The sequence below is a fragment of the Neodothiora populina genome (genome assembly GCF_041146345.1).
Source record: "Neodothiora populina strain CPC 39397 chromosome Unknown canker_contig_1, whole genome shotgun sequence".
NCBI classification, from domain to species: domain Eukaryota; kingdom Fungi; phylum Ascomycota; class Dothideomycetes; order Dothideales; family Dothioraceae; genus Neodothiora; species Neodothiora populina.
This window is the reverse complement of record NW_027191419.1, coordinates 87,727-111,689: the sequence shown is the minus strand read 5'-3', so window position 1 is coordinate 111,689 and position 23,963 is coordinate 87,727. Positions and strand designations below refer to the sequence as shown.

The window sequence follows — 23,963 nt, the reverse complement described above, 5'->3', positions numbered from 1 at the left end:
TAATTAGTTGTGAATAAAAGCTACTCAGCGGCTACACGTGACAAGATCCACACGTCGAGCTGCCCTTCATGTCTAAAGATCGGCTTGAAGACGCGGAACATGGATGGCGACTTGTATGACGTTGATTGTAAAGCGGGCCAGCTTCGCTACCCCGATCATGGCCCTGCGGAATCTAAGAAAGTTGTCCGATGCCTCGGTGGAGGGGAGACGCAGTACTGTGTTTGCACTCTTCCTCTCTGGCCTAACATGTACAGTAGTAATACTTAGGAGATACATGGCAAAGGTACAGTACAATTACTTGCCTTTAAGGGGCAATGGTCCTGTTATTATGGTCATGAAGCGATGCTGTGACTATACCGCAAGGCGAAGTGTCTTCGGAAAGAAAGGAGCGTCAATCGCAACGACAAGCCTTACGCAAACATCAAGATTATTAGCGATAATTTGGCAATAATATGGATCCTTGGAACAAAGTTGGTAAGGTATTCTGACGTGGTAAGATCGTTGACGTTTTTCTGGTCAAACGCGGAGCAGGCGAGGACAAGTCAAGTCAAGCGTCAGCCAGCTCGGAAAATCGCTCATACAAAACCTCACTGAAGCTTAGCCGGGGGGGTAACATGTTATTGGAACCACTCCGGATCTAGCCACAAGTGAAGGTCGAAATTTGATTTTCAATTCCGTTATTATTCCATTTGGCTTTTCTCCTTTCTCCATGCAATAATCCGTCATGTCTCTGCTGCTGCCCTCTTAGCTTTCTCGTGCTGCCTCATGGCTCTTTTTCTGCTGCAGCGCACTTTCCATCTCACCCCATACTCCCTTGCTCTCCGTTCACTCCAGGGCCCCATCTCTTGACCCATTACCTTATATACACAACCTCGACTCGGAAGCGCGTTTCCGCATCCGTCTCGAGCACCCGACATCACCAACCCCACCGCTAGATCACTAGGCACGATTGAGGCTTGGTAATCAATTCTTTGCTTAGGTTTATCACGTCCCCCTCTACCTCCAGAGCACAGCCAGAGCACAGCCGCCGTGTGCCAAGTCCAGGATTCCCTTTAGGTTCTGACCAGAGGTCCTCTTTTCTTCTGCCGGCCTTCCTATTCAGAATTAATCGTCATACGACAAGCAGTCATCGTCGAGTCTGCGCCATAACATACCAGCGGTCAGATAGATTCCAGGGCGCATCGCGCCCCTTGCCGTCTTTTGTCCTTGGGGAATTGTAGAGTATCCCACGCTCCGTAGTGAACCGCCTCCGTACCTTACCGACTTGCCTTACAATATCACTTGGATTGTGTAGTCTGAATCCATACTACTTTTTTTTTCCTAAGCTTCTACGACGACAACAATTGCCAAAAGACGACATCGGAAACTCTCAAATATGGCAGTAGCAACGGAGCGCCAGGCGCCTTCGCCACCCATCGGACCTGCTTCCACTTCTTCATCTATCAATTCTCAGGACGGCAAGGCGGCACCCACCCCGTCGCCCCTTCGTTCGGGTAGTCCTTCAAGCGGAGAAGTACGGGAGTCGCGCCCAACAGGACCGGCGAAGAAGCCTACTTTCACCTCTAGATTGAGCCGCATGTTCTCAGTAAAGGATGCTAATGAGTCCTCACGAGAACGGGAGCCTAATGTGAGAGAGAAAATGTCCGACAAAGTTCCTGAAGCACCTTTAGAAGACCCCGAAGCCGAGGACAAGCTGGCCAAAGCCGTACGACCTAACCTTGTGACAAGGCAGTCTTCACAGATCAAGACCGAGACATCTGTTTCACGAAGCAGTAGCGATGCCAGGAAGGAAAAGAGCCTAGCGCAAGAGGTCGGCAAGCCCAGCAGGTTTTGGGTCGACGAGTTCGGCGAGCACCACCATCAACTGAAGAGTGCAAAGCGTCAAGAAAAGTTGACGGATATGGTCCGTGACTTCCTGGGAGGCAAGAAGAAGGAACACCACGAGGACCAGCCTTTGTCTCTGATGGCCAACTGGGTAGATCAGATCAAAAACGAGAAGAATAGAGTCGCTTACGACCAAAAGAACGGACCCAATGGCACCGCCACATTGGTGCAGAAATATGGCAAATGTCAGGAAATCGTCGGTCGCGGAGCCTTCGGAATTGTGAGGATAGCACACAAGACAGATCCAAAGGACGGCAAACACGAACAGCTCTATGCGGTCAAGGAGTTCCGACGGAGACCACAGGAGGACTCGAAAAAGTACAGCAAGCGCTTGAACTCGGAGTTCTGCATTTCTTCGTCGCTTCGCCATCCAAACGTTATACACACGCTGGATCTGCTCACAGACGCCAAGGGTGATTACTGTGAGGTCATGGAGTTTTGCGCTGGTGGTGATCTGTACTCGTTGGTGTTGGCCGCCGGCAAACTTGAAGTTGTAGAAGCAGACTGTTACTTCCTGCAGCTCATGCGTGGTGTCGAGTACATCCACGAGATGGGAGTTGCCCATCGCGACCTGAAACCAGAGAACTTACTGCTGACAACGCACGGCGCACTCAAGATCACCGACTTTGGCAACGGCGAATGCTTCCGCATGGCTTGGGAGACGGAACCACACATGACCGCGGGTCTCTGCGGTAGTGCGCCGTACATTGCCCCCGAGGAATATATCGAACGGGAGTTTGATCCTCGTGCTGTCGACGTCTGGGCTTGTGGTGTCATTTACATGGCCATGAGGACGGGGCGGCACTTGTGGCGTGTGGCCAAGAAGGACGAGGATGAATTTTACGACAACTACGTGCAGGGCCGCAAGAGTGATGCTGGATACGGACCGATTGAGTCATTGCATAGGGTACGTTTTCTTTCCTTGACAACCTTCTCTTTCTTTATAAATGCTGACATTTTACTCCAGGCACGGTGTCGCAACGTTATCTACTCGATCCTCGATCCGCACGCGAGTCGACGAATCAGCGCACATCAAGTCATCAACTCGGAGTGGGGCAAGGGAATCAGAGTATGCCGGGCTGGACAGGAAGGACTCTAACCCCGAGCCTTCAGGGCGAGAGCTGAAACGAATCCACGGCCCCTGCATGCTTACGAGTCTCTTTGTCTTATGCCTCGTTGATGAGTTGATTATGTGTTGAGCCTGAGCCCTTTTGACGAATGATAGTGAGCGTTACGTTCTCCCTCTCGGCGTCCACATACCCCCGTATGTTAATTTTCTGCTTTATCTTTCCTTTGGTTTTCTGGTTTGCATGGCTGGCAGGGAGTAAATGGACGATGGGGCAAGACTTCCCACAGCGCGTAGCTACAGAACTATTGCATGTCCATGACTAGGTCAGAAGGGCACTTTGACTGTTATTATTTCCCATCTGCGGCAGGCCTGCAGACAGAGCCACGACACCACCACGCACCAAGATCGAAATGGTACCAAACAGAGCGCGAGCTTTGACAAAGACAACAGCCGTTCAGGCAAACAATCAAATGCAGCCTTTCATGGTCTATTAGTGATGCTATCTTTCAGTGATAGATTATGACTTGAATTTGATGTCCATGTGACCAGTACTTTGAGAAGTGCAATTGTTTCGGTCTTGTTGCTAATCACTAATGGTGAACCACCAACAATCTACCCTTATTCGACAAAGAAACCTTCCATCTGAAACATAATTGTATAAAGCTCGCGTTATATTAATATGAGACTGCAGATATATACTATCAGTGTATTCTAGCATTTATAAAGTAGAGTTTTGAAGGCTACATACAGTACAAGGGCGGTCTGCTTGGCCTCTATCCTCAGGTCCCCCAGACTGTGACGTGTCCAACATCAACGACGGTAAGGGATTAAGCGGTCAACTACCCTCCCTATCATTCACATAAAGATTCCTTTGCGTGAGGATGAACCATGCTGGCAAGCGATGAGAAAAGTAGTGCGAAATGGCTTAGCGATTGCCTTGCTTTGGCTTGCGCAAAGTAGTTTCTGCCTGGCGCAAGTCGATAATGGCATCCCACTTGGGAACAATCATGATATCAGCGACAGTGCTGCTGGGAGGACATACTCTGACAGCGATTCGAGTATGACAACGACCCAATCAACGACGACCGCGACGACTACAACGACCTTCACCTCACCCTCGAGTCTGACACGATCGCCGGCGACGTGTCGGTCGGGAACTGTCAATTATATCACCCATTCTCTGCCGCAGCTATGTCCCACATCGGTATGGACTGCGCCTTCCATGGACAACTCCGAGAGCCCTTCATTTTCTGTGGAAGGACAAGAGGATACCACAGTCTCTTCTACGAATCATGCAACACACTACAGTAATGACCATGGAAGTAATAGCACAGTTACACAACCTTCTCACACATCATTGAGCGAATCGAATGCAGCATCGAGCAGTGCTGGCGACACAAAGCCGCAATCATCCCAACCAGTAGTGACTGATGATAAAGACACTACAACTTCGACTTCTGAGACTCTTACTTCCGCCAGCGTACAGGCTGAGCCAACAGATCCTGCAACAGAGCTGGAAACCGACTCTCCACTGGACAATGTCAACTTCCTCTCCTTCGAGGAATGGAAGAAGCAGAACTTGGAGAAGGCGGGACAATCGCCAGATGGTGGTCAGCGGTCCGCAGGTGGAGGTCAGACACGTACTAGACCTGACATCGCCTTGGATGCGCTGGGAGACGAAGGCGAGATCGAGTTGGACTTTCGTGGATTCGGCAGTGGTTCACAATCAGAAGAGACTGCCAAGGGCGGAGCAAGCGACAGACCAGCACTCAATACGGCAGATGGCGCATCTTCCAACAGTCCTACGCTTCGTAGCAAGGACGCAGGCAAGACGTGCAAGGAAAGGAGCAATTATGCTTCTTTTGACTGCGCTGCCACCATCTTGAAAGCGAACCCGGAAGCCAAGTCGACCAGCGCGATTCTGATTGAGAACAAGGACAGCTATATGCTTAATCCTTGTTCTGCCTCCAACAATTTCATCATAATTGAGCTTTGCGATGACATCCTCATCGATACCATCGTCTTGGCGAATTACGAGTTCTTCTCGTCCATCTTTCGCACCTTCCGCGTCAGTGTCAGCGACAAGTACCCAGTCAAGCCTGACAAATGGAAGGAGCTCGGCGTGTTCGAAGCCACCAACTCCAGATCCGTCCAAGCTTTCCTGGTCGAACATTCGCTCATCTGGGCTAGATATCTACGGATCGAGTTCCTGACCCATTTTGGCAGCGAGTACTACTGTCCAGTGAGTCTTCTTCGCGTCCATGGTACTACCATGATGGAGGAGTTCAGAAACCAGGAGTATATCAATCGTGGTGAACATCTAGACGACGGAGATGATGATCCTCTTCCACTTGTGGACGACAAAGTTCGGGACAGTATTGACACTGCAATAGAGTCCGTCAGTGCTTCTGTTGTCTCAGAGAAGACTATTCAGTCATCCAACATGCCATATCCATCAGCCGAAGCAGACTCCAGAATGGTAGACGGCGATGATTCTTCTTCAGCCGCCCCACCCGCTGATGTCCCCCCTGCTCCTCCAACCTATAGCGCGTCAAGTGGAGGATCAACCTCAAGTGATGAAGTCGTGTCATCCTCGAGTTCTGATGATCCGTCTGAATCTCCAATCTCTAGCTCTCCTATATCTATCTTGCCACCGACTGTACAAGAGACCTCTTCCGAGCCACCACTACAACATCACGCATCCAGTGTTAAGACGTCTGCTGCCGTTGTTTCAAGTACATATCTGAATACAATCTTGACAAGCTCCCCGCTCCATCAGGGCCAAACTGCTGGAGGTACGACTTCTGTGATAATGCCTGGCTCACAAAAAGCTGAGCATGACAAGTCGACGGAGACTGTACCCGAGGATAAACCAGCGTGGAACCAGTCTTTTCCTTCCACATCGAATCCAGTATCCAGCACAACGAAAAACACTGCTACCGATTCCATTTCGATCAGACCTGATGCTGGACAATCATCGAAACACGGTTCTGCTTCTACAGCGAATACATCACACTCTATTGAGACACCGAAGCAAAGCGCCCCCTCGCCACCATCTTCATCACAACATGCATCACAGCATCAAGAACAGCAGAACCAGCCCAGGGCATCCTCAACGTCTTCATCCGCACCCGCCAATCCGACCACCCAGGAATCGTTCTTCAAGTCTGTTCACAAACGTCTCCAAGCCTTGGAGTCCAATGCGACACTCTCACTCCAATACATTGAGTCACAATCATTACTCTTACGTACTGCTTTCCAAGCTGTCGAGAAGCGCCAACTTAAGAAGACAGAAACCTTTTTGGCTAGCCTCAACGCCAGCGTGACGACAGAATTAGCGCGCTTTAAGGGCGATTATGAGCGGCTCTGGGAGGGAGTAGTCATCGAGATGGAGATCCAGCGTCGACAGAGCGAGCGCGAAGTACTCATGGTCTCTGAACGACTCAGACTTATGGCCGAAGAGCTAGTGTGGCAGAAACGAGTGGGCGTAGTGCAAAGCACGCTCATCTTGTTGTGTCTAGGTCTGGTCATCTTCGCTCGAAGCGGTATGGGTGCAACTCTCGAGGTTCCTCTACTGCAGCAGCTGGGTAGGAGCAAGTGGCGCGGCCAGCGCTTTCCCTCTTCTTACTATGGCGGAAGTCCCCCTCAGAGTCCAGATCTGGTCAGCCCTTCGAGCCCTCGCGCCGATGACATCGACTTCGCTAGTCCAACTTCAGACGACATGACGAGTAAAGACAAGTGGGATGGTCGTAGACAGAGGGGGGTCTTCTGGAGAAGGGGCAGCCGCGACACCCCAATCGGAAGAAGTAACAGTGAGTTTCGTCGCAGCACTGGTGCAGATCTGTCGGAAGGTACCGAGGACAGACCTGCGACTCGTGACGGAGCTGCGACCGCGAGCAGCCCCATCGATAGGCTCGACGACAGTATCGAAGAACTGTCGTTGCGTGTGCAAGCTGCTACGCCCGAAGAGCTTGACTCTGCTCGCGTTGAGGATGGCCCTGATGGACCGACTGACCACGATCTGTCGCGACTCGCTGCGTATAATGATGGCGCATTAGCTGGCAGTCAAAGCCTCGATTCAGGTCTGACCGAACAGGAGAGCAGGGGATTCGACTACGACAGTGACGGTCTCAATGTAAATGATGAGAGCGGTGTAGAATCGTCCATGCCCAAGGAAACTCAGTCCTCACCTTCCACACCTGGAGGCACTCGTGACCGGCCAGGGATCCTTGGTCGCGAGATTGAAATACCTGAGTGGCCTGAAGGCATGGCGCTCTGATGGAAAGATGTCTGTTTCTAAGTAGCGTAATGTTTGTCTGTATTTCGATATAGAGATGGTTTCCTCTAGTCTAAACAAGCACCTCCTCCATGTGGACATGACTGAAATGTAGGATCTTGCTCTAACGAATGCTCCAAGATTGTCCTATGTGTGTGCTTGAAGTTCGGCTTCTATACCATGACAATATCTTCATTACCATATTACACGATAGGTGAAAGGTCCCATCGTCGCAGTGATTACCGTCATAACTTCGCTCAAAGACTGTATCCCAAAGACCCTATCAATCGACTTCATCATATAATATGCTCACCCCCAATGGACCATTTCATCACACCAGTCTCCTACCACAGCAAGCAACGACGCCAACCAACCCCCTCCTCATCGAAACAGAAGACGAAGAACCTTCAGATCCACAAGTAAAGGTGGGTCTCCAATCTAGATCTCCACAAGCATCTCGGAGCGAGACAGGAAACCAATTCATGTGGGATTTAGCAAAGCAGCGATACGACAAAATCTCACAGCAAAAGGACCGACGACACATGCGCGATAGGATGGGATGGGATGGGAGGGGAAGGGAGGGTTTTTCTCCCTTTGTTCTTCCGCAAGTGGATGGTGCATCTTCGGAGGGATGGGCAGTGGGTTGTGGTTCTCTGTCCGTAGGGCCTTTTTTTCCCCCTCTCTTTTCATCGGATGAGGTGAGGGCTCGATTTGCGAGTCGTTGTCATGGATTTTTGTTTTACCCATGGTACCACAGCAAGATAGGTTTGCTTTTGAGGTGGTTGCGACTGTTGATGGTTCTGCTCTTCAAGAATCGTGTCGCGGAGTGCGCGATGGGTTGGGTTGACTTACTGTATCTCGCAGTTGAGATGCTTCCTCTCTATCATTGTGGCCAGGCTATTATTTTGACCATGGAGACTTCCACAACTAGATGATTGTGAACAGAAATAGACAATCGATCGATGAGACGATGGGAATCGTTCCTCTTCACAGTACTGACATTATTTTTGTCTACTCGCCTTTTCCTTTCGATCATACAGACGGAGTAAGAAACCGAACAGCACATACATATTCGGCTAGTTGCACAGTGCCAACACCGACCCACCGGTTCGACCTAATCAAACGCCTAGAAAAGAAACCCACAAATAATTCATCTGGGTGATCTAATTGTGCATGATTTGGGAGATGCAATAAAGTCCACAATTAATCATTTAACTCTTCGGATCTCGGGATCGCGGCAAAAGGCTCTTTTGGAGGGGTTTCTTAATCTGAAATTCACCGAGAGGAACGGGTTTTACGAGGATCCATCTTCTCACACTGCCAGAAGCAACATCGAAGGCATGTGCTCTAAAAAAAAAAAGGGCTGATAAGTTCGAACTACAGTATTTCCGATGCGCGAAAGCTTGCAAAACAGAAACGATACAGCACGGGCTGAAGAGGCCCCGCGAGCTACTACTACTACTACTACTACTACTACTCGATGACATACAGTACCCATAAGCAGACGCAAATTTAGAAGGTACCCAAAGTACAGAAATAATGGCTCCAACGGACCTGATCATCTGGTCAATCGGTTAGTCGGTGGTGGGTAACCTTAGTCAATTCATTGGTCAAGTTTTTCCAGTCAGCCTGCACCTAGGTGGGGCACCTCTTTTCTAATTTCTCTCGCCTGTACCTTTCGCAAGCGGGCTGGTGCAAAGTGGGGTGGTGGGTGAAGCGTAAGTTATGTGCGGATCAAGAGCCGACGGTCGCCTGAGGCCAATTCCATCTGACATGACATTGTCCAAGAAGGCGGCTACTCAGAAATAAACGATCAGGCCCCAATTATGCTAATTACCTTTAATCCCCATTCGCCAGTCTTATGTTCAATTCTTCCTGCTGTGGAACTAGTGGCAGACGGAGTACGACTCCGTAGTGTTTAGCTTTTGCAATTGTGGCGCGAGAGTCGTCAGAGCTTCACGAGTCGTGGAATCAGTACTGAAAACACGATGTGATGGTTCCATCTGCAGTGCTAGTCGATAATCGCGATATACGAGAGCTTGTCTCGGGAGCAGCCAAAGCATAATAAGGTCCCGACAGGTGAGATCCATGACATCCGCGCGCGCGCGCCTTTCTTTTAGCCTCGCAGTCCTTTTGGTCATGATTGCTGTACCCGAAGGCGATACTGTAGTAAAGCTTGGCTTTTTGGCTGTGCAGGAGGGCAAGGAGATTTTCTCTATTATTGCCCAAGGCAGGAAATCATGGCGTTCAGACAGGATCGTGGGATGCGCATGGGCACGGCATGGCCGTGTATAACATACTCTTCGCCCTGCAGCAACGGTTGGCTATAGCACGCGCAGCCTCTTGCTCTAGCCAGTCACGGGACGCGGCAAAAGGGAACGCGACGATTTTGGTAAGCGACGAGAGGGGGGGCGCAAGGAGGGGTAGGAGTCATGGCTACGGCTGGCAAGGTCATATGCAAACATGCATGGGGATGAGGCCATCATGTATCCTGGTATCTTCACCACAAGGCCATGTGAATGATAGTGGTTCCCTACAAATTATGACGGGATTTCCGCTGCTGACGTCTGTCTAAACGTGTTCATACATGAATCCCCTCACCCCTGTCTTTCGCCATTCGTCGATCGTCGACTCACGGTTCCTGCAGCTGGACCAAACGAGCGGGCGAGGCTTGCGCTTGCGTAGAAACTTGATGATCGAGGAGAGCATACATAGGGTACAAGTTGTATCGGATGAAGGTGGCTTTACCGTATTGTCATCAATTGAAAGATCACATCTGCACGCCAGCTGATTTCCTAATCCATTGGAGAAGCTGCGGTGAGTTTCCGAATGTCGAGCGTGTTCATGCAAGCACTGTTGACGTTCATGTTGATCTGGTTGTTGTGGAGCAACATCCATAGATTGAATACTTGTTCCGAAAAGCGGTGACCAAATATGAGCCAAGACAGCATGGCATTTACTTTTGACCAAAAGCTATAGTAAGACATAAAGTGAGCGTAAGCCACCTTAAGCATTCAACCATTGATACGAGGTTCAAGATCTTTGGTAGGAAGGCGTGCGGTTCCTAACGCTGATAGCAATTGAAGTCTTGGCCATCAAATTCTGAAGCAATAAATCATCACTTGTCCTGACGGTATGATGTCGAATGTCGAGTTGGGATTCGCCCATTGCGACGATCCGTCCTAATAATATCCGCGGGTGCCAACCCTCCCGGAGACCTCGTGCTTGGTGCTGTACAATATGGTAAGTACAAGTACATAGTGTCGGAGCTCATGAGGGAAAAAGTGGGACTTGGCTAAAATCGCAGATCTCAAACATGCGTTCGGTGGTAGATCGAGACCTCAGCGCAAACTCAGAAACCGAACAACCGCGACGAATGTCATCTTGTTGCGCAAGTGACAAGGCTATTGTTGTGTGATTGCAGCAGAAAGACGACATAATGTCTGGAGCGCTCCGAACCGTCTTAACAGGGGATCGGGATAGGTGTAGCGCAAAGTATGTGGATAGAGAAGCAAAACGCTCGGCCTTGAACGACATAGGAATATCTTATTCGAGCTTAGCTCGACCGAACCTGACGGGTGGTCGTTGGAGTGTCGCTTGATCATTGAGAGGTTGATAGACAACGCTTGCCTCAACGCAAATGCATCAATGCGTAGGAGCAGACGAGGTTCATCTGCAGGCAGCCGTTGGTTCAGGGAACCATTCGACTTGCGATGTTAGAGTAGTGTGTACAAGTAGTGTTAATAAGCGAAGACAAGGCTGGAGGTGCAGCAGGACTCGGACATTTCCTCGCTACGCTCTTATTTCCACTTGCACCATCGACCAATACTGCAGGCTCCTCCACAGAGTCCACAACTACAGTACACCACTAGTTAATCGTTGCGTGCCGACAGTAGTCTTAGAAACCGAGCGCCACTGATGACGGAGCAACTGGAGTGGCGGACGAATCATAGTCAGACGATTTGGCAGTACGCTAAAGTGTCAGAGGAGGTCAGTGAGGAGCCTCACGTGGACAGCTCAATTTTAGTGTCCGGGCGTCAGAGGTTCGAACTTGCTTGGTACTTTGTACCGCCGGTGCAGACGGGTCCAGATCCAGAGATGCGCCCAAGTGGACTGTGTGAGAGATGTTACCTGTCTTGGAAATCTGTTGGGTGAACACTCTGCTGACTGTCCAGATTGTCTAGACTTTGTTTGACCGTACTAGATGTTTAGGCCTATTGCCATACAACACACACATGACCATTGGTGACATCTAGGTGGGCGGGAAATTGCAAAAAAGTACGGAGTGCTGTACCTTAAAACCGTGGACGGAAGCCCTCAGAAGCCTGACTAAAGTGATGCTGCTGCTCAGGGCCGTGCTCGGACGATTGATGCACATGACCCTTCCTCCCCGGGAGGGGTCAAAGACTAGAAAGCTACCGTACCTTAATGAGAGTCGTCTCTGGAGGGCGTTCACAAGCAGATAGAGCAGGCAGAGCAGGCAAAGGTAAGCAAGCAACCAAGAGCAAGCAAGCGATGCTGCTGCGGGTCCTACATTATCTTGACCATACATTGGTCCTAGATGTGGTTTGCTCAGTATATTGTACTGAATGCAGAGTTCTGAACGTGGGAAAAGTGTCTGTGTTATCGCCCGTCATGCCCTTGTCTTACAGGAACCACCGCCGTTCTTCGTTACCCAAGTGAACCTGAAGCTCCCCCCCCCCAATAATTGACTTTGCAAACCTTGACTTGACGCCCGAGTCTGCATAAGGTGCTGTGTTATACCTTAGTTGTTCCACTCGTAATAGAGCGACTCGACCCTTCCAGCTGTGTTCTTTTTGGAATTGCTTTCTGATCACTTACGAGGGGGACCTTTGGACACGTCATCACGTGCAGGTCATCAGGTCCCGTCTGCCGTCCCATCTCGCACTGTTGCACATTTACCTTACCTTTTGCCTACCGAACCCAGCATTTTGGAGCGTTAAGGTTGTCGGTCTCGCATCTACGCAACAGGAACGATCAACACGGGAACAGCTAGCTCAGTGCAGCAGAAGAGCACAGCACAGCACAGCACACTCCACCATCATCCACGCACCTGTAATCTCCCTCTCAATACCAGAAACCCAAACGACCACACATCTGCTGCAATCGTCACCACCACCACCTCCACCACCACCACCACCACCACCTCCCACTATCATCACCACCGCCGCTTCCCCCATCTCCTACTTTTGTTCAAACTCACTCCCCTTGACCCCCCTTTCCTCTCTCTGTCGGCGCAGCGTTCCTTTCCTTCATCCTTCGCCGCGTGATTTTGCAAAAGTCATCATCCACACTCACCCCTCATCTCGCGCTCTGGTTCATTTCGGCGGCCTGCCAAGCCCCATCTCGTGGACATAGGGACTCCGCACACCATCCCATAGCCGTTCATCGTCTCCTCACCCAGCACCTCCCCTCTCCCCTCCATCTACCGTTCTGAGAGTGATTACCTCTCTTTGAATTTCACTGTTCATAGACAAATCATCCAGCCTGGTGACAATTTCCCTTTAAATATTGCGCACGACATATCGATTGGACACCAACCGCAATCATGTCGTCAAACAGGCCCTCAGCCTTTGGAAGCTTACGCATGGGCGGTCAGTCTCAATTCATCATCCCACATGCCCTCGTTCTTTCCTTGCTCTTTCTGTTCGCTTCTTTACACTCTTCGTGCTGTTTTCGCCCATTGCATCCGAGACGCCTGGTTCACGTACACTCTTGGGGGTTTTGTTACTGATGTGGTCATTCTCGACGTACAGAAGTCATTCGCGAAAAGGTCCAGGATGGGCTCACTGGAGAGACAAAAGAGATGCAGTATACCCAGTGCAAGGTGGTCGGCAATGGCTCCTTTGGTGTCGTTTTCCAGACCAAGCTCTCACCAAGCGGCGAAGACGCTGCCATCAAGCGTGTGCTTCAAGACAAGCGCTTCAAGGTAGGACTATCCAATGGCTTCTGACTCTGCGTACATCTGGAGTCTATCTGGACTTTCGATGCGCCTGTGTGATTTTATTGACTTGATTCTGTTACTTGCCTCTCCAAACCTCGACTGACACGTGCGATACCAGAACCGCGAGTTGCAAATTATGAGGATCGTCCGACACCCTAACATCGTCGAGCTCAAGGCCTTCTATTATTCCAACGGCGAGCGCGTAAGCAAAGAGCCCCTAGGCGCACAATGGATGGCGTCACTAACACATCCTCCAAAGAAGGATGAGGTTTATCTGAATCTTGTGCTCGAGTTCGTCCCCGAGACCGTCTATCGAGCCTCGCGCTTCTTCAGCAAGATGAAGATCACCATGCCAATCCTCGAGATCAAGCTCTACATCTACCAGCTGTTTCGCTCACTGGCATACATTCACTCCCAGGGCATCTGCCACCGCGACATCAAGCCGCAAAACCTCCTCCTCGATCCCAACAGTGGCATTCTAAAGCTCTGTGATTTCGGAAGCGCCAAAATCCTCATCGAGAACGAACCCAACGTCTCCTACATCTGCAGTAGATATTACCGTGCTCCAGAACTCATCTTCGGTGCGACAAATTACACAACAAAGATTGGTGCGTATCCGTCCTCCCACGCCTTCGACTATGTCGGGCAGACTGGCAGTTTGGCGAATCGCAACCATTTATAGATGGACGCCGCTGCTTCTGCTACCGCTACTGCTACTTGTGCAAGCATCTTCCGACGTCTTGCCTTGTCATGCTCCTGGTTTAATTGTTGTTCCTGACGGGTCGAGCTAACGATACTACACAGATGTATGGTCGACGGGCTGTGTCATGGCCGAACTCATGCTTGGTCAACCTCTATTCCCTGGCGAGTCCGGCATTGATCAATTGGTCGAAATCATCAAGGTCTTGGGAACACCTACACGTGACCAGATCCGAACCATGAACCCCAACTACATGGAGCACAAATTCCCTCAGATCAAGCCTCATCCGTTCAACAAGGTACGAAATCGCCCAAGGTCTACATTTGTGTATCGATCTCTAATTCTCTTTGACTAGGTCTTCCGCAAGGCAGATCCAAGCGCTATTGACCTCATCTCCAAGCTTCTGGAGTACACGCCGACGCAGAGACTTTCCGCAATCGACGCCATGGTCCACCCATTCTTCGACGAGCTCCGCGATCCGAACACCAAGTTCCCCGATTCTCGTCACCAAGGAGGAGCCCCCAAGGACTTGCCCGAGCTCTTCACTTTCACCCGTCACGGTATGTCTCAATATATATAATTGAAGAGGAAACCGACCACTGACGAGCATCTTAGAACTCTCCATCGCCCCTCATCTCAACCACCGCCTGGTCCCGCCACATGTCCGCCCAACCCTGCTAGCACAAGGGATCGATATCGACAACTTCACTCCCATGCCCAAAGAGGAAATGATTGCCCGATTGGACTAAGAAAGACCCCGCACGGCCGGCACGTGTCATCCACCTTTCCCAACGGCATGATGAAGCTTGAGTTTAGCGATGCATTACAATGTTTTGAGTCTTAGGTCGGGCTGTTGCTGCTGCTGCTGCTTCTCGACATAGACCAGAGGGACTCGAACGCATTTGGCGGGGAAGTCATGAAACCACTTATCTCTGTTTACAACCGGCGTCAAATTAGCCATGATGAGGGCCACGACGAAAGAAAAGACCTTTTTTTTGTTATGTCGGGATTTTCGAGAGGGAGGCAAGAAGAAGGATGAAGAAGCGGGGTCCACGGAGGGCCATCCTTCATCTTTTCTTTGCGCAATCTCGGGGGGCTTGAGAAAAGGAAGAAAAAGGGCGAACCGCAGGGCGGGCTGAGCAAGTGGGATGGTCCCTGTCTCGACTGCGAAGTCTTCTTGTGGGGCGAGTATGTTAATGTGGTCGACGGGGATGAGTGATACCAGAGGAACGATTACGGGCGAAAGCATGCAAAATTCTTTCAGTTTATTTGGATGATTTGGGAAAGGGAAACAAACAAGCAAGGGAGGAGGACCTCTGTGAGCTCGTGCAGGCAGGAGGATTGCAGCATGCGTTCAGGACGCGCGCACGTCTACGTGTGTATGGGTGTGTGTGTGTGCGTGTGAGTGTGTGTATGCTTGGGCATCATTTCTTATCGTCGCGGGAAGGAGGGTGTGGAGAGGTTGTGTTATTGCATGCATGTACCTTTGGACGATGTGAATGGACCTGAGCGGGGTGGTAGCGCCGCCCCCCTTTTTGCCTTTTTTCTTCAATTTTTTCTTCCTCTGTCAATTCTTTTTTTTTTCTCACTGCTTGATCTTTTGTCTCTTGCCTTGACCATGATGACGATGATGCTTTGTTGCAGGGCCTGACTGAGGTACATGACTTGGTCTTTCCCTGACGTGTGTGCGTGAGGTTGTTGTCACCACGTGAGGAGAGTCGTTCAGTCTCGCGTGTGATGAGGGTTGCGAGAAGGAAAAGGGGCAAGAGACGAGTGACTGACTGAGGACATGTTCGGTAGGTCAGGTAGTAGACAGACGGATGGTATGTGTGGGGGCTCTGTGATATGAGGTATCAATTCACACTATATTTACTATTTGTCTATGTCAGGCGATCTAGGGTTGTCTTTTCAGTCATGTTCGTTCTCTTCGAACTGTGATGAGACAAGGCACTATTGTCTTCACTTATTGCTGGTCAGCCATGGAGAAAAGGCTCAGGAAGGGGTTCACTACGGCGCTCATTCATTTGAGTATGGGCAATGTCGTTTCTTGCTTTTATGATTTCTCAGATGGGGGGTTCAGTCAAGACTTCTTGTTCACTTTCTTTACCAAGAGGTTGGTTGCTATTATCCGACCACAGTACGATGAGCACGAGGAACACTATCTCGTATGTCTTGTGATATAGCTTCCACATCTATACCATATGTTCACAAGAGTCACATACCGGGGCCAAAAGAAGAAGAAGAAGAAGAAGCAGCTAGTATAGAGACAAACATCCATTCAAGAGGTCAACATGGGCATACACGAAGACATGACGATGGTAGATGAAGTCAGCATGATCCTGGACAGGGTGACCAGTGTCCCCGAAGCGACATGGCAGCAGGGCAGGCGAGAATTCACGGAAATGCAGATCGAAGAAGGCGAAGTTGTGCAGCAATTCTGCGGCGGCAACGGGAACGACAGAAACAAGACTGCCAGAGACCTTGGTGCCGTGGGTACAGTTGACATGACTGGACGGACAGAGATCAACGAGTGCATAGAGATGGGCGAACTCATGGATGCATTGACACAAGCTGGCTGCGCAGGAGAAGACACTGACAGCAGAGGCAGAAGCAGAAGCAGAAACAGCTCTAGACCTCGAGGCTTGGCATCGATGCAGACACAGAAAAGAGCGAGAGCGACGGCAAGAGCAAGAGCAGGACGGGCTTGGCACTCGACAGACGCCGACAATTATGTTCTCGGAAACAACAATAATACCATGACCGATCTGCCACAACCATCGTCTTCTTTTGCATCTTCATCATCGACATCGACAAACTCTCGTCGTCCTCCAGCAGCAGACGATATGGCTGATCACGACCGTGGACACCGCGAAGACCGCCCTCACGGCGACAGAGAACGAGGGGGAGGTGGTCATCGTGGAGGAGGTGGAGGAGGATTCAATCGCAAGAGGAGATTCAGAGGTGAAGACCAGTATCCTTCTGGATTCTTCTGGTTCTAGTTCTATACTGACTCGAGATGTCTTGCAGAGGACGATGACTTCGAGGGCCGTCGCGACAGCAGACCGCAGCACCAACACCAACGCAGACGCTACGAAGAGCCGCCGCCAGGCACAAGACTAAGAAAACAACTCAACGCCATTGCCGAGTCTCCCATGCGCAACCCCGAAGACGAGGTCCGCGAGATTGCCAAGCTGGCGTATGAGAACTGGGAAGACAACTACGTCAAGGAGGTCTACTGCGACGTGACCCTGGCCCTGCTCAGCGAACAACCCTTCAAGATCCCCTACGTCGCAGCGGTCGTCATGCACGCAAACAACCACAAGCCCGCAGTCGCCGCCGAGATCGTCAAGCGCAGCGCCGACTTCTGCCAACAACACATCGACACTGGCAACTGGAGGATCGTCAAGCTTATTCTGCGCTTCCTGGCCTGTCTCTCTCCTCTCTACAGCGACGACGGCATCTTTCCCCTGCTCGACGAACTCTTCGGCCGCGCCGTCGACCTGCAGACTGCATCCGCCGAGGACACGCTGGGTCTGGAACTGGTCAAGATCATCCTGCTCACCATCCCCTACGCCCTCTCGTCTTCGGCTACCGGATTGGATCAGAGAGTTGGCGAGCTGCTGGAGAAGACGGACATCGTTGCCTCGACCCCACATGCCCTCGAGGCTCTCGTGGACCCATACCCTGCCCTTGACGGCGGCGAGAACCAGAAGCCCGTGACATGTGGCAGTTTCCTGCGCGTGCTGCAGTCTCAGCTCCAGGCAGAGGCCAGCAATGGCTGGAAACTCGCCTGCATCTCCCGACTCTTCAACACTCCAGACGCCAACATGGACGGCGCCGACGACGACGATGACGAGCAGAAGACGTCGCAAAAACACCCTTTCCCGCCTTCCCTGACTGTTCCCGCCGTCGTCGTCCCCGGTCCCAAGCCTCTGTTCCCTGAGCTTTACTTTTCCCTCTTTGCCGACCAGGACATCGAGTCCGTCCCTCCCACCTCCGACATTGCCTCTTCCCTCATCCGCGACGCTGTCATTGACACAATCAACATTCTCGACTTCAACCGCAACGCCGCTGCCAAGTTCCTCATCGACATCGACTGCTACTGGGCCGAGGGCACCTTTGTCAAGCGCGCCACCGCCTTTGACAAGCTGCGAGACGTCCCCGAAGGCCGCTCCACCTGGAAGCCTGAGGATGTCGTCATCGACGCCATCTTCAGCCAAGTCTTCACTCTGCCTACACCCGAGCACAAGCTCGTCTACTACCACTCTGTCATCACCGAGGCCTGCAAGATCGCTCCCGCCGCCGTTGCCCCCAGTCTGGGACGAGCGATTCGTTTCCTCTTCAAGAACATCGATGTCATGGACATGGAGCTGGCATACAGATACATGGACTGGTTCGCCCATCACCTGAGTAATTTTGAGTTCAGATGGAAGTGGACCGAGTGGACCGATCAAGTCGACACCTCCGATCTCACCCCGAAGAAGGCCTTTATCATTGGCGCACTCGACAAGGAGATCCGTTTGTCTTTTGCAAAGCGCATCCGCGAGACTCTGCCCGCCGAGTACGCTCCTCTGATCCCCGAGGGCAAGGTCAAGGACGCCCCTGACCTCAAGTTCCTCGACGAGGCCACTCCTTACGCCGCCCAGGGAAAGGAGATCTACCAGCTTTTGCGCAAGAAGGCCCCCGAGGAGGAGATCCAGAAAGTCATGGATCAGATAGAAGAGATGGCCCGCGAACAGGGCGTCGAGGACCCTCTTGTTCAGTCCACGGACGCATACGTGACCGGCATTCTCCACATTGGTAGCAAATCGCTCAGTCACGTTCTTTCGTGTATCGAGCGCTGCAAGGAGCGTCTCTTGGCCATCGGTCCCCAATCCGAAGCCGCCCGCCGCCAGATTATCTCTTCGGTCATTTCCTACTGGGAGTACCACCCGGGCACCGCCGTCAACATTATCGACAAGCTATTGAACTACACCATCATTACTCCCGAGAGCGTGGTGCACTGGACACTGAACGACAACGTCAACCACGGCCGCGCCCTCGCAGATGCCAAAATCTACGAGATGGTCACCCTGACCATGAACAAAGTGTCGAACCGCATGCGCCAGATCGTCAAGGCCAGAAACGACATCGTGCTGGCCGGCCCATCGTCGCCCGAGGAGCCGAACCCGCTCGACGAGACACTTGCGCGCGAACGCCAAGCGATGCGCGACCTCTTTGCGCACATTCTCGATGTCGTCGAGGGCGTCAAGAACGCATCGGCGGACGAAATGGTCGAGAGATCCGACGGCGAGTCTGTCGAGCAAGACCTCGTGCAGGCGTGGGGCAAGAGATGGGCGGGCGTCTTCGGTCGCCGAGCCGCTGTCGAGGAAGCCGTGTGTGGCGAGGCTGCCGTCGAGGCTGCGGATAAACTGGCCGAGGAGTCCCGGAGGAGGGGCGAGGAGAGCGCTGCTGCTGCTGCTGCTGCTGCGACGGACAATGGGAACGGCAACGGAGACGCCATGGTCGATGGACCCGAAGCCGAGGCCGCAGAAGTGTGATTTTGTTTCCCATCTTATTTGCATCCTATCTGCAATTCGAATATCTCAAAGAATGAAGAAGAGAAATAGCATGATGCTTGGGGACAAGCCTTTTCTCCTTATCGATCTCTTGGCTTTTGACAGTGGTTGTTGTTGTTGTTGTTGTCTATCTACCTCACCTGCTGTATTCACCTACTACCAGGTTCATCGACCCCCGTAGTGGCTACCTAGCAATGATGATGATGGGAGGGTATAGATACAGGAAAGAAGAGCAACTAAAAAGCATATAGCTAGCTAAGTCACATTACATGAAAGTATTTCTTGGGTTTTCTGAATCTACCTGATATCCACCATTACCGGACCTTTTATTTCTGTTCTTATCCTTTCAGACGCTTGAGAGGGAGTGAGTGTGCTCTTTCCCCTTCTGCTGTTTGCACTGAACAGCTACTGTGAAATCCTTTTAGGAAAGAGCGGCCCCTCTTCCATTTTCACACGTCTCTCCTCTATCTCCGTCCTTTTACTTTTCCTGAATGTTGCGAATGATATACATGCATGCACTTGTGAAAGATAGACATACGGAGCGGTACATGTAGACAGGATCAAGGAATCGATGTATTGGATTTCCGACTGCCTGATAAACCTCACTCGTCTCACGGCTTGGACGGAAAAACCCACCCGCTGCCATTTGGGAAGATGTAGGATCAAGGACAAAGCGAAAAGAAAGAAACAAAGGAAAACTACCTCCTTCTAGGCGGATTCCTGGTCTTGGGAAACTCAAGCGGCAGTTTGAGTTTGGCGACTCTGCGCGTGGCCACGATGGCCTTGGACCCCGAGGGCATTTTGAGCTCCGTCTGTTCGCGCTCTGTCGGCGCCGCTACTCTGCAGCCTAGTTCGAGAAAGTATTGCGACATTCTGTATTTTTTTTTTCTTGTCAGTTTCTGTGATTCTTGGAGAGAGGAAAGAGGGGCTCACTGTTTGTTCTCGAGGCGCAAGTCTTCGCGCAGGTCAAACGTGTCGGTGCGCCAGTTGTCAATGTACAGCGAAACGGCGGCCATGTGGGTGGTGATGTTGTCCAAGTGCCACTTGTTGAGCTCGTTGTTGTCGGCGAATCGGCGTCGTGCGGCGTCGATGAGGGCGTCGGACCACTCGGGCATTTTGGCCTTGAGCTTGTCCTTGATGGGCACTTTTTTGCCGCCGCGCGACGGCTGCAGCGAGTTGTAGAAGTCGAGCAGCAGCAATAGATATCGCAGGGCTTTGAGCTTGGCGACGTCTTCGCTCTTGACGATGCTGCGCAGGCGGTTCGCCACGAAGCGGCTGCTCGTCTTGACGTCTTCGTTGGCCTCGACGGCGTCCTGCCAGTCCTTGACCGCCAGAGCGCGCATCTCGCCGCTGGGCACGAGCACAGAAAGAGGGTAGGCGTCCTCGATCTTCTGGGCGTGCAGGTTGGGACGCGGGATGGGTTTGCTCGCGAGGATCGAGTCCTGCAGTTCTTGTCTCTCAGGCATGGCGGCGGATGCCTCGTCAACGGAAGCCATGACTGCGGCCTCGACGGCATCGAGTTTGCCGGCGACCTTGTCCCTGTCGGCGCCCGTGGTGATGGCGTTCTCGTAGCGCGCGTTGAGCGCCTTGCGGGCCTTTTTCGTGCCGAAGGCCATGCCTAGCTCCTCACGCTGCCGGGCGAAGGTGCGGGCGGCATTCTGGGCGGCGACGTCTTGCGTCTCGGAGCGCAGGCTTGTGCGGAGCGTCAGAGGATGGGCGGGCAGGACTTGCAGCGTCGAGGTCGCCTCGTCGTAGACGGCTATGTAGTCGGATCTCGTGCCGGAGGCTTCTTGCTGCGCCGTGTAGTCCAGTCGGGCATGTGCCGAGGAGTGGAGGAGGAGAGAATGTGAGGACGGAGTCGGCGTGTCTGAGTGATTCGAGCATGTCGTCATGGTGGGTTTGCTGTAGGTCTTGAAGGTGGTCGAGGGGATGTTGAGGCCGGGAGACGAGGCTGAGTGCGTGTTTGGTTATTTCTTCTTCTCTTTTCCGACTTTTCCGTCTCAATTGCCAAACAGAGACCAACAAGACTCACCGACGATGGGATGTAATTCGTCTTTCAATGCGGGAAAGTGGACTTTGATGGGTGCTGAGGACTCCGTCTTTTTGCTGCGTCTTGCCTCGTGGCCCTCGTCTCTTTTTCTCTTGTTGTCCTTGACTGCCATTGCGTTTCGTTTGTGTCGGAAAGAAACAGAGGTGTGCGGTCGGTGTTTGATTTCCGATATGCTGACATGTGAAGCTCGAAAAATAATTGATTTCAGGGTTTGAGATGGAATTGGTATAGAGGCTGTTTGCAGCGTTTGCTTCAACTTGTGCATGCACAACATGCCAAGTCTTTGCTCTTGCTGGTTCAGTCAGATGCTGATGATCTGAAGTTTGCGCGGGGCAGGCGCCGACAAGACTACGTCATTGGTTGCATCTTTCCCAGCTTCCTTCCAAGATTTGCTCCCAGACTCCACCATCTCGCAAATACTTGTACACAGAGAGTCCAGCATTGTAGGCCGCCCCCACTGAGATGAGATGCTAAGTATCAGATTGTCTTGTCATCTATAAGCAAGAAGCACGGGGATCTTGTACTGCCTTACGTTCAATCTCGCTTCAGGTATTGTGCATCGTCACTGTACGATCATGACCCGGTAATTTGTTGCATCCACCTCCATCTCTCAGGTACCTGTAGTCTTCTTCCTGCCTTTCCCCAATCCAGCCCTTGCAAGAAACAGACTACCTTTGAACAACCCCTGTAAACTCTTTTCTCTGAACACGCCTTGCTATTGTTCTTACTAGACATCGCCTCGACGAGTCTTTCTCCTTTCCCCTTTGTCCTTGTCCACCCCAAACCCAGACAGCGTCGGCTTGATCGACTACCCGTCCAAACATGTCTGCCGTCTTGGGCAAAATCGAGGGCATCGGCAACCTCGTTGCCTCCAAAGGCAAAGCTCTCATCGACAGTGTCTTTCCACCAGAGAAACGATCAGAGTTGCTGGCAAAGCTGCAGCAATTCGCCATCCGAAACCCCAAGCTATCAGTGAGTTTGTCGAAACAAAATCTAGCTGCTGCTTGTTGATTACTGACCACCAACCCCAAGGCTTTCCTCCTGACAAACTTCGTCTTGACCGGTCCGCCACTGTTCCTCTTCATTCTCTTCACCGTCACCGTCCTCATCTTCGCCATCGTCGTCGCCCTGATCGTCGGTCTCCTGGTCGCCGTAGGCTTCACCCTGTTCGCCGTCTGTGTTGCGCTGTTCGTCCTCTTTCCCACCGTCTTCTTCACCACCCTCGCCGCTTCCTTCTTCTTCCTGTGGGGCCTCGGCGGCTACTACCTCCTCAAGTGGCTCAACAAGGGCGAATCACCCGCCCCAGAAGGCGCCGCACTGGGCGACAAGCTCAACTCACTCACCGGCGGGCGTCTCGGTTTCATCATGGGCCCTGCTCGCGAGGCGGAGAAGAACGGTGACGTCGGCAAGCAGCCGTCCTCGGGCTCGGAGAAGGAAGGTCACAAGGAGAAGTCGGCTCCGAAGAAGCTCAATGGCTCCGCGAACGGCAACACCAACGGAGCTGGAGGCTCCTCAGGCATGAAGAAGAATGCAGACGTCGGCAAGCACGCGGAAACTATCAAGAAGAACGCCAATATTGACACCGTCACCGACCAAGCAGGACTGAACGGCGCTGCCAAGCAGGCCAACTTGGACGGTGTCCAGGGCAAAGTGGGAACGACGACCGGGACGCTCAAGGGTACTGTGGGCGGCGCCACGGGTCTGGCGTGAGAAGAGCTTTTCTTTTCCGTCCTGTTTCTGCTTATCACAAGGACAAATGGATTCCCCCCCCCCCCAGAGCCTGCTAGTATTGCCTTTTTAGCCTACACCAGAGACTGATCATTCACGGCGTTTTGTTATGATGTTGTCGATTCGTTAATAGGAAGCACATAGGACATGGGGGTAGCGAATGATTTGTCCAGCGACAAGACACGGCTCACGATGCGACGTCTATCTTATTCTTGTAGCCTCATATAGCTGAAATTGTAATCTATCTTGGAGCAACTTCTTGTCGCGTTGGTATGCATAGCGGGGCATTCACAAGCCATCGAACCGATGGTTCGTGCTGTACACCTGATATGTAAACGATGATGATGGAGCGGGTCATTGTCGGCAGATTAGATGAAGCTCGAATGGACTCGTGAATGACTGAATCCAATGAATGAATGTGATTACTGTCGCCAATAACAATAATAACAATAGCACCTGAAGTGACAAAACTCTTCCATTCGCATGTGCTGAGGTCCAGAAACAAGGAAGCCGGACTCACTTTATTTTCTGGTGCCAACAGTAAAAGCTCAACACCAACGCCCACTGACACAAGCGTGACTCTTGCATCTTCGTGAAACAACCATCCATCACTGGCCTTCAACCATCTGCTTGCTATTGGATCTGGCAGCTGTCGAATGAAGACACGTTGGATGACACGCTTCGAGTCGCGACTGACCACGGCCTCGCGCCAAACCTAAAAACCCAAGCAAGA

At 51.8% G+C, this 23,963-nt stretch overlaps 5 protein-coding genes across 5 annotated transcripts; 4 read left to right on the top strand and 1 right to left on the bottom strand.

The window, feature by feature from the left end:
• Positions 1–1,375: 1,375 nt before the first annotated feature.
• AAFC00_000024 (uncharacterized protein) lies at positions 1,376–2,983 on the top strand (the record flags this gene model as incomplete). Its single annotated transcript, XM_069341812.1, has 2 exons — positions 1,376–2,791; positions 2,852–2,983. The coding sequence occupies 2 exons, from the start codon at positions 1,376–1,378 to the stop codon at positions 2,981–2,983; spliced, it is 1,548 nt and encodes a 515-aa protein (XP_069196197.1).
• Positions 2,984–12,798: 9,815 nt separating this feature from the next.
• Positions 12,799–14,643, top strand: AAFC00_000023 (uncharacterized protein; the record flags this gene model as incomplete). The annotated part of the gene is made up of 7 exons (XM_069341599.1): positions 12,799–12,844; positions 13,007–13,179; positions 13,313–13,396; positions 13,454–13,802; positions 13,999–14,192; positions 14,250–14,454; positions 14,510–14,643. The coding sequence occupies 7 exons, from the start codon at positions 12,799–12,801 to the stop codon at positions 14,641–14,643; spliced, it is 1,185 nt and encodes a 394-aa protein (XP_069196196.1).
• A 2,094-nt stretch (positions 14,644–16,737) lies between these two features.
• On the top strand, positions 16,738–19,434 carry AAFC00_000022 (uncharacterized protein; the record flags this gene model as incomplete). Its single annotated transcript, XM_069341493.1, has 2 exons — positions 16,738–16,855; positions 16,922–19,434. 2 exons carry the CDS (start codon positions 16,738–16,740, stop codon positions 19,432–19,434), a joined length of 2,631 nt encoding a protein of 876 aa, XP_069196195.1.
• Positions 19,435–20,150: 716 nt separating this feature from the next.
• On the bottom strand, positions 20,151–21,614 carry AAFC00_000021 (uncharacterized protein; the record flags this gene model as incomplete). The annotated part of the gene is made up of 3 exons (XM_069341386.1): positions 20,151–20,325; positions 20,386–21,403; positions 21,485–21,614. 3 exons carry the CDS (start codon positions 21,612–21,614, stop codon positions 20,151–20,153), a joined length of 1,323 nt encoding a protein of 440 aa, XP_069196194.1.
• A 710-nt stretch (positions 21,615–22,324) lies between these two features.
• AAFC00_000020 (uncharacterized protein) lies at positions 22,325–23,212 on the top strand (the record flags this gene model as incomplete). Its single annotated transcript, XM_069341275.1, has 2 exons — positions 22,325–22,474; positions 22,535–23,212. The coding sequence occupies 2 exons, from the start codon at positions 22,325–22,327 to the stop codon at positions 23,210–23,212; spliced, it is 828 nt and encodes a 275-aa protein (XP_069196193.1).
• Between the last annotated feature and the right edge of the window lie 751 nt (positions 23,213–23,963).